Source organism: Lytechinus pictus, chromosome 7 (genome assembly GCF_037042905.1).
Source record: "Lytechinus pictus isolate F3 Inbred chromosome 7, Lp3.0, whole genome shotgun sequence".
NCBI classification, from domain to species: Eukaryota; Metazoa; Echinodermata; class Echinoidea; order Temnopleuroida; family Toxopneustidae; genus Lytechinus; species Lytechinus pictus.
This window is the reverse complement of record NC_087251.1, coordinates 27,896,486-27,911,933: the sequence shown is the minus strand read 5'-3', so window position 1 is coordinate 27,911,933 and position 15,448 is coordinate 27,896,486. Positions and strand designations below refer to the sequence as shown.

At 39.1% G+C, this 15,448-nt stretch overlaps 1 protein-coding gene across 2 annotated transcripts in view; it reads right to left on the bottom strand.

Moving 5' to 3' along the window:
- Positions 1–15,448, bottom strand: part of LOC129264629 (ubiquitin carboxyl-terminal hydrolase 34-like) — a 105,935-nt gene that overhangs the window by 67,216 nt on the left and 23,271 nt on the right. For both annotated transcript variants that reach the window (XM_064102395.1, XM_064102396.1), the window contains exons 7-15: positions 14,509–14,701; positions 14,121–14,179; positions 13,399–13,477; positions 12,060–12,278; positions 10,869–11,037; positions 4,192–4,313; positions 3,046–3,568; positions 1,948–2,200; positions 1,357–1,706 (exon numbers count right to left, since the gene is read on the bottom strand). In XM_064102395.1, coding sequence (XP_063958465.1) covers positions 1,357–1,706; positions 1,948–2,200; positions 3,046–3,568; positions 4,192–4,313; positions 10,869–11,037; positions 12,060–12,278; positions 13,399–13,477; positions 14,121–14,179; positions 14,509–14,701 — 1,967 coding nt within the window. The remainder of the gene's footprint in view (positions 1–1,356; positions 1,707–1,947; positions 2,201–3,045; positions 3,569–4,191; positions 4,314–10,868; positions 11,038–12,059; positions 12,279–13,398; positions 13,478–14,120; positions 14,180–14,508; positions 14,702–15,448) is intronic.

The window sequence follows — 15,448 nt, the reverse complement described above, 5'->3', positions numbered from 1 at the left end:
TAAGTTTATTGACCTTAACTGACCTTTGACCTTGGTTTTGTGACCTGAAACTCACAGGGGATGTTCAGTGATACTTGATTATTCTTATATCCAAAGTTTTATGAAATAGATCCATAAACTACATAGTTAGGATGGTAATTCAACAAATACCCCCAACACGGCCAAAGTTCATTGACCTTAAATGACCTTCGACCATGGTCATGTGACCTGAAACTCGTACAGGATGTTCAGTGATACTCGATTACTCTTATGTCCAAGTTTTATGAACTAGATCCATAAACCTTCAGAGTTAGGATGGTAATTTAACAAAGACCCCCAACACGGCCAAAGTTCATTGACATTAAATGACCATTGACCATGGTCATGTGACCTGAAAAATCGCACAGGATATTCAGTGGTACTTGATTACCCTAATGTCCAAGTTTCATGAACTAGATCCATAAATTTTCAAAGTTATGAAGGTAATTCAACAAATACCCCCAACTTGGCCAAAGTTCATTGACCCTAAATGACCTTTGACCTTGGTCATGTGACCTGAAACTCAGGAAGGATGTTCACTAATACTTGATTAACCTTATTTCCAAGTTTCATGAACTAGATCCATAAATTTTTAAAGTTATGATAGTAATTCAACAAATACCCCCAACTTGACCAAAGTTCATTGACCCTAAATGACCTTTGACCTTGGTCATGTGACCTGAAACTCGAGCAGGATGTTCACTAATACTTGATTGACCTTATGCCCAAGTTTCATGAACTAGGTCCTTATACTTTCTAAGTTATGATGTCATTTCAAAAACTTAACCTTCGGTTAAGATTTTGAAAATAATTCTCCCAACATGGTCTAAGTTCATTGACCCTAAATGACCTTTGACCTTAGTCATGTGACCTGAAACTGAGGCAGGATGTTCAGTACTACTTGATTAACATTATGATTAAGTTTCATGAACTAGGTCTATATACTTTCTAAGTTATGATGTCATTTCAAAAACTTAACCTTAGGTTAAGATTTGATGTTGACGCCGCCGCCGTCGGAAAAGCGGCGCCTATAGTCTCGCTCTGCTATGCAGGCGAGACAAAAATGAAACAACAAAGTACTGTACCTTAGACAAGCAACTCCTAAGGTGACTAATTTTATTCGATCGTTCACGGGTATCCTTGTGAAGTCCCCCCCCCCCCCGGACCAGACCGATTTGATTTCAAACAAGGCTCCCTTTCCCATGCCAGCGCTAGTTCCGCCCCCCCCCTGTATGGCAGACGAACTCGCCAAAAATTTACCTGCCGCGCCCGGAGAGCGCCAGCGTGGGGCCCTACGGGCAGCGGGGACAGAGAAGATTAGTGGGTAGCTTTACTTACTGGAGAGTCTGGTTCTTTGCACGGGTGAAACATTGGCAATGGGTCTCTGCCTTCCCTTGACATGGGCCTGTAACCTGTGAGGATGATGGTGATGATGGTGGTGGTGGCGATGGTGCGGATGGTCAGGATGCTGGTCAAACTGACTCAGCTGGGCACTGAGCTGCGCCAGGGCGTCCTCGCAGACAGAGCTGGATTCGTCCTCCTCCTCATCTTCCCCGTCGAAGTCTGCCATGTTCTTGTCCGATTTGGCGCTGGCCTGCGAGCTGCTGCAGCTTCCACCTCCCTCCTCATCATCATCCTCGTCATCGTCATCATGATGATGCTGAGGGTATATCAGGTTCATCATAGGTCTGTGGGGGAAGTGAAGAGACATTTCAAGTACTGCCAAGAATTAAAAAAAAAAGTTATGTACTAAATTCCCTAACACCTAATGTCTTGAGCCAAAATCATAGTATTGCTAGCTCTGCACCTAGTGATTTGTTCCAGGCTCTACTTCATACAAAGTTTGGTACTATGCAGTTGACTTCACACCAACAGCAAAAGGTTAACACTGAACTTGAAATCACCCATTGGACCAACTCTTGGACTCACCTCCTAATTGGCCTAGGTCTAGGAAGGAACCTTGGACAGTCATAGATCTCTGGATCCATGCTGCTTGGACCATGAAAGTACTCCACTGTCTGGTGAGGATCATGGGGAAGCCCATGGGGCTCTGACTCGGGCGACTCATCGATGGTTGGCAACTTGCCCCTCACTGGTAGTTCATGGACAAGCTTGACAGGGCTGCGGTTCAGGTCACTAGGAGAGAGCACTAAATCTCCTTGGACCTTCTTGTACTCCATACCTGTGTACGTAACAAAAAGGTTGAAATAAAAAATAAGTATTGATATACAGCTTCTGCAGATTTCTATTCACTTAATCAAAGCATTCATGAGGTGTGATACAGATGTGAATGCAACTCTACAGGTTGAAGATTCAAACCCCATACTGGCATGAACATCTTATGGCTTTTCTGTACAGGTAACTTTGCTTAAGTCAAATCTTTTGGAACCACAGAATGACATAAATCCATTCGATTTGGGAGAAATTCAACTTAGAAGAGGTATATATCACATCGTTTGCGTAATCTGGTATGAAAAATGCATCAGCTTGGACAAATATTTGACATAAGGAAGGTCGACTTATGCAAGTTTTCCTGTATTTTCAACTTTCCGCCAAAGGGTAAATAGGTACATAAGGTTCTACAATTCCAATTTTATTTTTCAGTCTCCTCAAACTGTTTAAAAAATTGTACATGCCTATTCACTTAACTTAGTTTTCAAAATATTACGTTTGAAATATATTCATATTCAGAAAGAAGTCAGTAAACTCTTCTAATAATCTAGAAAATCAATGGCAAATTGAGAGACATTTTAAACCTTACTCCTACAATCTAACTTTGAGAAAGAAAATCAATATGATAAGAATTATTACAATAAATTAAATTATGAACAATCAACAATAAAATGTTATTCTTAGAAACAATTTGATATGGATAAACTGTCAAATTGTAAGGGACAAGCCATTCCAATATTCTGATGCTTAACACAGTTCTTGGTTCAGCTAGTGTGCAAGTAACTGAATATGTGAGACAGAAGTATGTATGAATGATATATACTAGCAAAAGCCATGATTGGAATAACACTATACCTGGGCTGGAATCAGAGCTATCTCCTCCCTGCTCACTGCCAGTATCCATGTGATGATGATGATCCTTACCATGCCTAAGTGTCTTCGCCAACTGTTTGAGGACATGTCTATTCCCATCTCTCCTCAAAACAGCCCTCTCACCTTCCATCTCCATATCACTTCCATTGCTAACGTCTTCATAGTCACTCCCTAGTGGCACGCCTTTGTCCTCATAGCTACCTTCAGAACCGTCGCTTCCGCTGTCTGTCTGATCAGGACTTGTTGCCATCGCCTCGTTCTCTGAATCAATGCTGTCCGAGTCGTCCTGATCAGAGGCGCAGAGGGACGAAGGATGGCGGGATGTTTTGTGATGGGCGTGGCAAATGGCCATCTCACCCTCTGACCGCCATGAATCGGCATGGCTTGTCTTCGAGCTGTGGGAATGTACTGAGCGGTGGTCATCAAGGTCGTGATGGCACATAACATCTGAAGAATGATCCTCCAGATGGGATGGGTCAAGACCAACCACATCCAGATGCTCCTCCTGAAAGAATGACGCAATAATCATAAATAAAATAAAGATAATGATATAATGGTTTATGATAGTGATATGATATAAACAACAATCATTAACATTTGACACTACCAACAAAAACAGCAGCAGCAACAGATTAACTATAAATATCCCTGAATGTAGTTAATACCCCTGCCCTTAATAACGATCTTACTTGCCCAATATATCTATGCTATTATCATGACAGTGCATCACTGAAACATTAATTAAATGTGATGTATGTTTCATTCAAAGACCAATATATGTTCTAATTCTCATGAGCATTGGCCCATGACTTAAAAAGAGGTTTGCTCCAGAGGTTTTTTCTCTGATTTTTTTTGCCATAATATACATATTACCATGGCAACACTTGTACATCTTCACTCCACAACCAATATGTGTGCCAAGAGTCTCAGAGTATTCAGCAGAAACTGAAGTAACTTGATCCCTTTACATTCCCATTAAGCCACGTTTGGTGGGATATCAAAAGTGGAGATTTGTGGGCAAATTACCTCATAGTTATTGTATGCCCAAGAAACTTTAACAAGGAAACAAACAAGAGAAAAGTGACACATAAAAAATTGATATAGGTATATATAATCGAATGAATGTACCTCATCAGTATGTTGATCACAATGTAGACATCTATGGCAAGGGCTCTCCTCTTCATCTGGTCTAATACCTTGGAATTCTAAAGTTCTACTGTTGTTCCGGTTACCACCCATTGATAGAGGTACTGTAAAGATAAAATCAGGTCATGAGCAACATAAAATTACGTGTATGTGAAGGTATCATGCTGGTGTAGCGGATCATAATCTCGCCTTGTATTGGAGTCTTATGGTGGCTTATAGACCAAAAGCTTCAGTCTCTGTATTTTGGTTGTTCCGCTACGTATATTTTCAATATTTTCTTGGAATATGTGCAGTATCAAAAGAAAGATAGAGACTAGCGAAAATAGTGGGCCATCCTTCAAGATAATATGTCATTTAGGGTATCAGGACAACTACCCCCTGGACAATCACCCCCCGGACAACTACCCCCCGGACAATTACCCCCCGAGGACAATTACCCCCCGGACAATTACCCCCCGGACAATTACCCCCTGAGGACAACTACCCCCCGAGGACAATTACCCCCCGGACAACTACCCCCCCGGACAATTACCCCCCGGACAACTACCCCCCGGACAATTACCCCCCGGACAATTACCCCCCGGACAACTACCCCCCGGACAACTACCCCCCGGACAACTACCCCCCAGACAACTACCCCCCGGACAACTACCCCCTAGACAAAGGGAGTGCACAGAGTCATACGTCGGCCGTACGTTTGATGTAAGAAGTACTCAAGGCATTCTCGAGTATCTTGGAATCAAACGTACGCCGTAAGAAAGCTGTAAAATTGAGCTCCATCCATAGGCAGATCCAGGGGGGCAAGGGGCCCGCCCCCCCCTATCGGCAGAGCAAAAAAATGAAAAAAAAGGGGGAAAGAAAAAAAGAAAAAGAAGGGGAAAGAAAGGAGGAAAAATAAGAGTTAAGATAAGAGGGAGACGAGTGAAAAAAAAAGGTCAGGGGATGACTTGGAAAATGATTAAAAAATATATTTCATGTCACTTTATTATTTTTTTCGCTCGCGCTTCGGGCTCGCATAGCCTGTTCGATGAGATACACATCTTGCTAAATAGGCTGATATGTAGCTTAAAATGTCAAGTTTTGAAGTTGATATTACAAAGCATATTTCAGCTCGGACATTATTTATAATTTAGTTTGATTTACAAACTGATTTTTAAGTGCTCTGTTTAATGTCCGTTTTATGGTGTGAATATAACTTGCAGCTTGCGCTGTGCGCTCGCATTATTTGATTTGCCAAATTATATAACAAACTACTTAAAACCCCCCTTTTATGACAGTTTACCAAAAATTTCGTCTCACGATTTGCGCTCGCATTTTTGTTAAAAATATATCAACTCACAAATCCTATTCATGATTACAAAAGTGCTTAAAATATCCAGTTTTCAGGCCTCAGTGTCAACACATTTTACTCACTCATTTAGGCTTATTACATTAATAAATATGATATTAAAATTTCCATGAATTCTTAATGACTAAATTGTCCCTTTTCAGAAAAGAATATCGACAATATCACAGTTTCATATGTTTCATATCGCACTCAGGAAGAGGAATAAGAAAGTTGTCATCATTTTCATACAACCAAAAAATTACACGGGGGCGGCGGGCGAATTCGCCCCGGAAAGTCCAAAAAGAGCCCCGGAAAAGGGCTAAAAACATTCACACGAGGGCGACTGCAAAACTCATAATCGCCCCCGTCAACTAGGCTTGGGAGCCAGCGCCGGGTAATCGAGTCTACCCGATTCTCAATGCCAGAGTCGGGGAGATAAAGGGACTCGAGTCTTTGCCATGCTCTCTCATTCATGGACGAAAATCGGCCCCAGCGCCGACTCCAAGCACTGAGATAAAATAAATGTAGAATTGGGAGCCGAGGAGTCATACACTTCGAGCAGAACGTTTCTCTGCTTGTGTGCTTTAGGCTCAGTGTGACTGCATGTGGTATGGGGATGCATCGTGTGCATTGTGTGTAGTGTGTATTTCTGTGTGTGTGACTGTAAAATGCCAGTAGAGACCACGTGCGCATGTGTTGAGCGACACTTGTGATTGTATCATGAACTGGGATTTGTGTGTGGATTGTGTGAGAAGTTTGAAGGTGTAAGATTTTGGGCGACTTGATAGACAATTGCTCCCCCCCCCCCTCCCATTTATGTACACTCTAGCTCTAGCCCCATGTCGAGCTGCAGCCACCCATCTTGATCCTTCCCCCCAAAGCTTGTCTCTCCTCATTCCTTCTTTTCTTCCAAACTTTATTTCCCTATTATTCTTGTTAATTTCTCCTTTTACAAGTTGTAATTCACTACGAACTTCATTATAATTTTAATGAAGTGTTTATCACCTCTTGTTTGTTTTTAAATATTTTTATATCTCTGTTCAAAACAAGAGTCTCGTCTATCCCTTTAAAAAAAATCACGCTTTGATTTTTTTTTCTTTCATTCAAAAATCCCATTGATAACGTTTGCTTGCTTGTCTTAAATGGGAGTCTTGCCTTATTGGAATATTGGCAAGAAGTTAATTAAAAAAAATGATGTTATTGTTCTGTCAGTAATAAAAGTAGAGATTCAACTATGGATATTTTTCAGTCATATTTCATTTAATCTTCGTTATTTTAATCCAAACATTCATTTTTGTTTCAATGATGTATTTCACCTTTGGCCAGTTCGCCATTTTCTTAAGTGACTGAAAACGTAGACTAGCCCCTTAATTCAGGGACATCAACCCTCGGCAATTTGTTTACATAACTTTCTTTGTCTCCGTCATGTATTGCACAATCTTGAGAAGCACATGTTTGGAAATCTGATATTCTTGTGGTGGTGGGGGGGGGGTACGAGATTGCCGCCCTTTTCATTCTGTTTTGGTTTGGCTGCCACATGGCCTCTCTCACTGTGTGGAGAAATTAGGTCAGGTAAAATTTGCAAAGACGTGGATAAGTTCATTTCAATTAGAGGCCGTGCAAGGCTAGGCATTCATGATGGATGATGGAAATTGCCAGTTTTGGTTCTGGTAGGCCTTTTTGTCATGAATCTGTGTAACTGATACGAACGCTTAACAATTCAATGACCTTTATGACTTATATCATTATTTTGTATGAATAATTTCAAGTCTTTTTTAAAAAGTGTCATTTAAATAACTTTCAGTCAAATATGTACGAAGGATATTTGTTCAACTTCATAACATTTGCAGGTACCTATATTGTATGATAAAATAAATTACCTCAGAATTGTACAAATTCAGAACTTTCTTTTTCTTTTACATTGTCTTTAGACACGAATACAGATCTTTCTAGATTAATTTAGCAAATGGGCTATAACACTAAATAGTAAACACGCAAAGCTCACGTCAACCAAGTATCAAACATTCAAACTTGGATTAATTCATGGAGGTTCTACCTCCATGATTTAATCTGAATAGGTCTGTATTAGGTCCATGAATCAACTCAGATATCGTTCAAGCATCAAAATCAATCTATCATCACAACACTAAAATCATAAACAATCACTTCGAAGAAACAATGCGAAGGTCAAACCAGGGAAGTGTTATACTTCCCTGGTATATGCTAGCTACCGTGTATATATATACACACACACACATACACACACACACAAACGCAAAAAAGCCGCGAAATAGCTCCAGAAATTGTAGCCCTGGAAAGTGGAAAAAGAGCCCTGGAAAATGAAAAAGTAGCCCTGGAAAATTTTTAAGTTTCTCCAAAAAGAGCCCTGGAAAGAAAAAAAGTAATTTTTTGGTTGTTTTCATATGATGACAAAATGTCCTTAAAGGAGAATGAAACCCTTGAAACCAGCTGAATCCATATCAAAGAGAAAAATCAAAGAAACATATTGTTGAAAGTTTGAGGAAGATTGAATGAATAATAAGAAAGTTATGAGCATTTGAATATTGAGATCACTAATGCCATGTAGATCCTCCCATTGGCAATGCGACCAAGATCTGTGATGTCACACACGTACAACTCCCTCATTACTTTAGTACTTATTTCACTCATATTCTCACTTTTATAGAGTCTATCACAAGGTGAAGTGTTCTCTTTATGAGAGGACAAGTACAGAGGTTTCACAACATTATATCATTGATGAATCGTTTGTCATATGATTAGAATGAGCAAAAAGAGATGTTTTGGGGTATATTTTCAGTGTCCAAAAGGGGAGAGTTGTTCATCTGTGACATCATAGATCTTGGTCGCATTGCCAATAAGAGGATCTCCATAGCATTAGTGATCTCGACATTCAAATGCTCATAACTCTTCTATTGCTAGTCCTATTTTACTCAAACTTTTGTTGATCTTATTCTTTGAATTTTCTGCTTTCACAAAAGCTAACTTGCTCCAAGAGTTTCATTCTCCTTTAAACCTATAGAATGACCAGGTCCTAGGTCAAAATAATAATGAAGATATCAGCTCGTGCTTCACACTCGCATCATTTATTAAGTGCTTTACAAATCCACTTCACAATTTCCCTACACAATGCTTTAGATAGTGCTCAAATTCACCATTTTCATACCGGAATATCAAGTATTTTCCGCTCACGCTTCGCGCTCGCATTGCTTTTTCGATGAGATTAATATCTTGCTCAATATAGGCTGATATGAAGCTTAAAATATCAAGTTTCGAAGCCAATATACAAAACATATTTCATCTCGGATATCGAGCTTTCATTATTTTTAAATTTGCAAATTGATTTTTCAAGTGCTCTGTAAAATGTCCGTTTTATGGTCTAAATATTAATATTTTCAGCTCACGATGCTCGGTCGCATTATTTGATTTGCATAGGCCTACTTCTTAATAAATTCTTACAAACCGTCCTTAAAATGCACCTTAAACGAATTGTATACCATCATGATTGTCAATTTGTATAGAACAAACACTGTATTTGAATATGTCATATTGTTTACAATTTAGTAAATTTGGTACTTAATTTCCTTCTTTAATGTTTAATTGCTTTCACCCAAGAATACTACACACAAAAACACCTTGTAATTTACAAGGTGTTCTTGTGTGTATTATCTTTTCTTTAAGTTTTTTAGCTTACTGTATTAAGTTATAAAGCCACATCTTAATCTGGAATGTGCACCAATTGTTTCATAATTCTTAGCTTCTTGTTAGTTGAACTGTTAAAAAAACAGATTAATAGGTCTACTTGACAGTGTTAGTGTTCATAGTTGCGTTATCGACTTTCAATATTTCTACCTATAAAGGTGTTTTTTTTAACGATTTATCTATTTGCCTGATTTCTTACCTGAAATTAAACCCAAAATAAATATTCAAAAAAATCAGATCAGTTGGAATCAAAGATATTCAGCATTTGTGATTATTATGACTCAACGTGTTCAATTGTTAAATGAAAACTTAGAATGAGGGCCAGTTTACAAATTTTCTGATGTATATATGCATAGCCAAACGGGAGGTTTCGGGTGCAAGCCCCCCCCCCCCCATTTTTCATGATGCAGAAGGCGCCGCTAAACAAAAAAGGAAAAAAGAAGAAAGTGAGAGAACAGGAGAAAGAGCAATATAAAAGAGAAAGAAAAAGTTATACACGTAAGATGAAGTAGAAAATATTTCGGAAACCTGTGCCACCGACCAAAACTTACAATGGGTCCCGCTTAATTCTAACATTGATGCTGGAGAGAAGGGGGGATTTTCTGAAGGTAATTGTCCGGGGGGTAATTGTCCGGGGGGTAGTTGTCCGGGGGGTAATTGTCCGGGGGGTAATTGTCCGGGGGTAGTTGTCCGGGGGGTAATTGTCCGGGGGGTAATTGTCCGGGGGGTAATTGTCCTCGGGGGGTAGTTGTCCTCGGGGGGTAATTGTCCGGGGGGTAATTGTCCGGGGGGTAATTGTCCTCGGGGGGTAATTGTCCGGGGGGTAGTTGTCCGGGGGGTGATTGTCCAGGGGGTAGTTGTCCTAGAACCGTCATTTAGACCTAAAAAAAAAAAATCTAGACAAAACACTATAGGCCGGAATTGGGCGACATGATTACACATGCGGGCTCGCACTCAGGTACAACTGTCGGTGAATGGGGATAGTAAAATGTCAGAAATTGTTAAAGAAATCCCCAGAAACGACAGTTATTCCTGTCTAGGTGGCTTAGTGCATCAATGCACAGTTTACTCGCTCCACCCAAGTGTTAAATGGGTAGCCGATAGGATGCAAAAGCCTATGTAGTAGAAAGTACATACATTGTGGGATTCAGAATTATATTGCAAAAGAGTGTGGGCCCGAATCCCTGAAGATTTTGTTTTGATAAAGTATTGAATGAGGTCACTGAATTACGGCCTGTAATATACTTAGCACTAAATAATATAAAGAATGTTTATCGACATCAAAGTCTTTCACCTTCTGTCAATGGCAAAAAATTGAGAAATCAAATTTTGCTTGTCGAAATCTGAGTAATCTACAAAGTTACTCATAATGTAACCAATTGCGAATTCTGTAATTCCATTATGCATTGTACATGGGACCAACAAGATCAGTAAACAAAGCATTAATAGCATACAGAAACAATCTTTTGGCCCCATAATATAAAGCTTACAACTTGATCATGTGGTTGATTTTTATGCTTAATTACAGTGATCATCATGTGCAGTTAACGATATAAATCAACTGTACAATTGATTAGTAAGCTCTTTAGTATGAGCCCCTGGTGTTTCTTACATCTGCCTTTCTCCAGACTGCTCTTGAGTAGCGGGAAGTCTTGGGTGGTGGGTGAGACTTGGACAGAAGGCAGCAATCTTCTGGGATGGGATGTGGTCGCTGCCATGGCTCTCGTTGACAGGGCATTGTCCCAAACACACTTGGTGATCACCTGGGATAGGTAGAGTGTCTGTGAAGCAAAGGAAAGGAAATAAATATCAGATATGCTTCGAGTTGCTGTCATGACCTCTGTGAAAAGAACATTGTCCAATGCACACTTGGTGATGACCTGTAAGATGTAGAGGGTCTATTAAGCAAAGGAGAGACAAGAAGTGCTACAATTTTGTTTTGACTGTTGCCATGAGGTTTGTTGGTAGGGATTGTCCTAAATACACTTGGTGGTCTTCAGAGGATTGGTAAAGCAAAGTGAACCAACTTCACAGCTCTTTTATCCTTAACCCTTTGAACCCTAAATTATTAGGGCCAGCGGTGACCCATACCCTGAATTATTTGCACGTATGGTCCACATTCACAAGCTCCCATGATTCGAGCCCAACGTACGGCATCTTCCCCACGCTAGTACCTTGACCGGGCCGGCTGAAGTTGTTTAGCTTATCGTAGAACTAGTCTACAAACAGAAATATCAACTTAAGTGTCTGTTTTGACTGAGGTCAGATTTACCAATAGCTCCCACATAGCATGTGACTCGCCGCATATTACACCGTGTATTACCACACATGCCACAAGGGCAATCGCATAAGAGTGGCATATTTTGGCCTTTATTATGGCTAAAACCTTCCGAAATCAATACCAATCTTGACTGAAATTATCGACTAAACATCCCTACACGTGCTAGAAAGATGACGTCATTTTAAAAGATCACCTGACATTTAGAACCCATCAGGTATATGCACGTTCACTGGAAGGCTGGTATTCCGGCCTATCGGGTTCATAGGGTTAATCATAGCCCATCCCCTAACCCTACAATAAACTCCAGATCAGAAATCAGCTGTACAAGATAGTTCAAATTTCTTCTTTTCTTTCCTTCCAAAGCTTTTCAATCTTTTCTTCACTGGTCTACGAGGAGTGTTCTGATGGCTGCTGCATATCAAGAACGTTCAGTGATTAGTACTCATTGATATGATAAAACTTAAGAATAACAATTCATCTAAACACACCATGATACGATATCTCATACATTTCCCTACTTACCTGTTCAGTGTGTTCAGATGGATGGAGTTTAGAGACCAGCTGCATGAGATGGAGAAGGGGACGCGATTCAAGATGTTTGATGAGATGGGGGAAGAGATCGTGGACGTAGCGACCAGAATGCTTCAGCTGGGCCGCCGCCCACACGGTGTCCAGGTGCTTTAGGGTGAGGGCGCCGTCACTAGCAAGGAAATTCAGGATCACCTGGCATTGCTTGATAATCTGAAATCAGACAAGAGCTTATAATTGAAAATTCTGCTTTAAGTAGGGTCTATGTTGTTGATTTTAAATACGCCAAGAATTACCCCCCCCCCTTTTACGAAACCCACATCTTTTCAACATATTTCATTAAAATAATTTGGCAGGAGTGATCCTATACCCATCGACTACCTATCGAACAATTTGATTAATAACAATAATAATATAGTTTTTGTATAGCGCAAATCAGAATTATGAATAATGTCTCTATGCGCTTCCAAAGGACTTGGATATTATTACCCCAGCTGTAGCTTGGCAGCCATAATTACTAAGATTACAGCGCACATGCATTTCAAGGAATAAATTCCTGCCAGGTACCCATTCACCTCACCAGGGTTGAGTGCAGCACAATGTGGATAAATTTCTTGCCGAAGGAAATTACGCCATGGCTGGGATTAGAATCCACGACCCTCTGTTTCAAAGTCCAGAGACTTATCCACTGGGCCACAACACTCCAGTATGTCAAGTCAAGATTGAGTGAGTATCCATTTAAGACAACATAGTAAATTTTCAAAAGTCACTGGAGCCATTTCTTACGCAAAAATAGGAAAATCAGATCACACAATTGGAAATGTTGAAGTTCATATCCTCTCCCTCAATTCAGAAATATAAGGAAGTCTACAGGCTACACAAAAAAATCCTGGGTCAACAATATAATGCTTTATTCATGAAGTAAGCTTACTAAATCATGATATGTTTATAACCAAAAATGTAATCTATAGTCTTAAGTTTTCACAAATAATTGCTTCTTTACAACTGTTTTACCGCCTTAAGCAAAATATAATGCAACCAAATGTATTCACAACTAATGCTTGTTTAGTTAATGATTTAAGGTTTAAAACTGAATATTGTGTAATAGAGGTAATTGAAATAAACTAAATTAAGTGGTAAATTCTGTTCAATTTCATTTTTTTCATAGAATGTTCTCAGCTGTGGACTACTGCCCCACAAAAATCTTTAATAGGCAACGGTGAGAAAAACACTTGGAAATTCTAAGCTTTATTTTATTCATAACAAGTCAGACTCATGTTAATTGTTGATCTTAAGCTATTGCTTCATGTTATCTTAAGCTATTGCCTCTCACCTCCACATGCATATTGGGACCAAATATATGCTCAACGATTTCCCTCTCTAGCAGCCATTTTGTCAGTTCAGAGCCCATACTGCAAAAGAAATATGACACAGAATATTCTATTTTAAAGAGTGGAAGGTTTGTAAAATTTCAGCCAAATATCAATTATCATCTGAAATTTCCATCATACATAAAAGCACTAAGGCTAATTTGGGATACAATGAAACAAACAAATAAGCCATCTCATAATAAAGTCAAACCTGCTCTAGTGACCACCTGAATAGAAAGACAACTCATCTATACAGACGTTAATTTGGGTTTTCCAACAACAGTATTCCCAATTTTTGTATTACAGGGACCTGTCTACAAACGTCACCCGTTCATAAAGACCATTTTCCTTGTCTCCCTTGGTCAGTCTTTGTGTACAGGTTTGACTGTAGAATTGAACTATAAAATATGACTGAGCACAAAAAAAATGAGGTAGGATCAGAAATTAAAAACACTGAGATGGAATTATACAATTTAACATTTTAAATCACATTTTATAAATTACAAGGAAATAAAATGTTTTCATTTGTCTGCCTGGATATCAAGAACCAAATGTTAACCAGTTGTCTACTGAAACCGGGTGGTTCCCTTACAAAGCCTGTGGGAATTACAGAATTCAGGAATGAAAGGGTTTAATTCTAAGTACTCAGCTCAAGAGTATGAAGAATGAGGAAGAGTGGACTTACTTTTCTACATCCGTGACTGATTCATTGTGATAAACCTCGTTGAACATATGGATTTGATTCTGAAAATAGCAAGACAGAAATAGATATTGACAAACAGAAAGAGAAAATGGTTGAAGATAGAGAAAGACAAGGAAAGAGAGAGAGAGAGAAAGAAAGAGGAGATATTTAAAGAGATATTAAAACAAAAACAACTAAATTAATTGCATATGATGAGATAACTGTTAAATTCAGAGATTAATTAGTTTCGATTACTAGTGTATATATATTATTCTTAATCACAATTATTTCTTGACTGCTGATTATTGAGAATAGGCAAAATTATAGTTGTAGACTTTAAATTGATGCTTAAAAGATATTGATACATTAGAAAACACCTGGAAAAACTTACAGTGATTTGACCTAAGCCAGTTAGCCTCATGGTGAGGGTAGCCGATGTGAAAAACTTGAAAGCAAGCTCCAGACTGTCCTGATCGAAACATAGAGGGCTCTCTACTGGCTCCTTGATGGCGCTCCACATCATATCAGCCATGTGCCGAGCTCCATTTCCTCGAAGCTCCTTGTCGGGCAACTTACACAGATATCTATAGGTGGGATCCACATAGAAAAATGTCCTTTGTAAAAACATCTTTAAAAAAGTTTGGGCTACCCCAGCCTCGGCAGAAATAGAACTGGATGATCCTACTCAGAGCTTAATCAGTCCCACAAGTCTATGGTGACTCATAATATGAATACAGATGGGAGAATCCCCTACTTGGTGAAGAAATCCTCTAGAACAAAAGACTTTAGGTCATCAAACAAGTCCCCTCAAAGATTAGTGTTATGTTTCAAGCACACATATTAAAAAGTGTGAGATAGGAAACTACTTCAATTTGCACCATTAATTATGAAATAACATACAATTTGATACTCTATTTAATTAAATTGCATTGCTAATTGTATCATTTGGGTCCTTCTTGATTTCTAATCAAACATTAAAGTCCATTACCTGTATTTTCTTTGATAACAAGGTCAGACTGAGATATATAGGGCGGGGGGAAGTCATGTACATTAACATGAGACATTCTTTGCTCCCTCCCACGCATTGACTCCAAAATGACATTTAAGAAGACATAACAGCGGAAACAAGTGATTTGCTCTCACCATTTCAATCATCCATATGCACTGAATAATCGGAAGTTAAACAAGGTGAGGGCTGGAAGCCACTATGTTTAACCTTGTCTCAAGTTTTATAAATCTTTTAATTTTGGCTTTTCTTTGCAACTTATATCTTTATCATTATATTAAATACCTGTACTTAATTTAAGATACACAGAAATATCATCATAAAA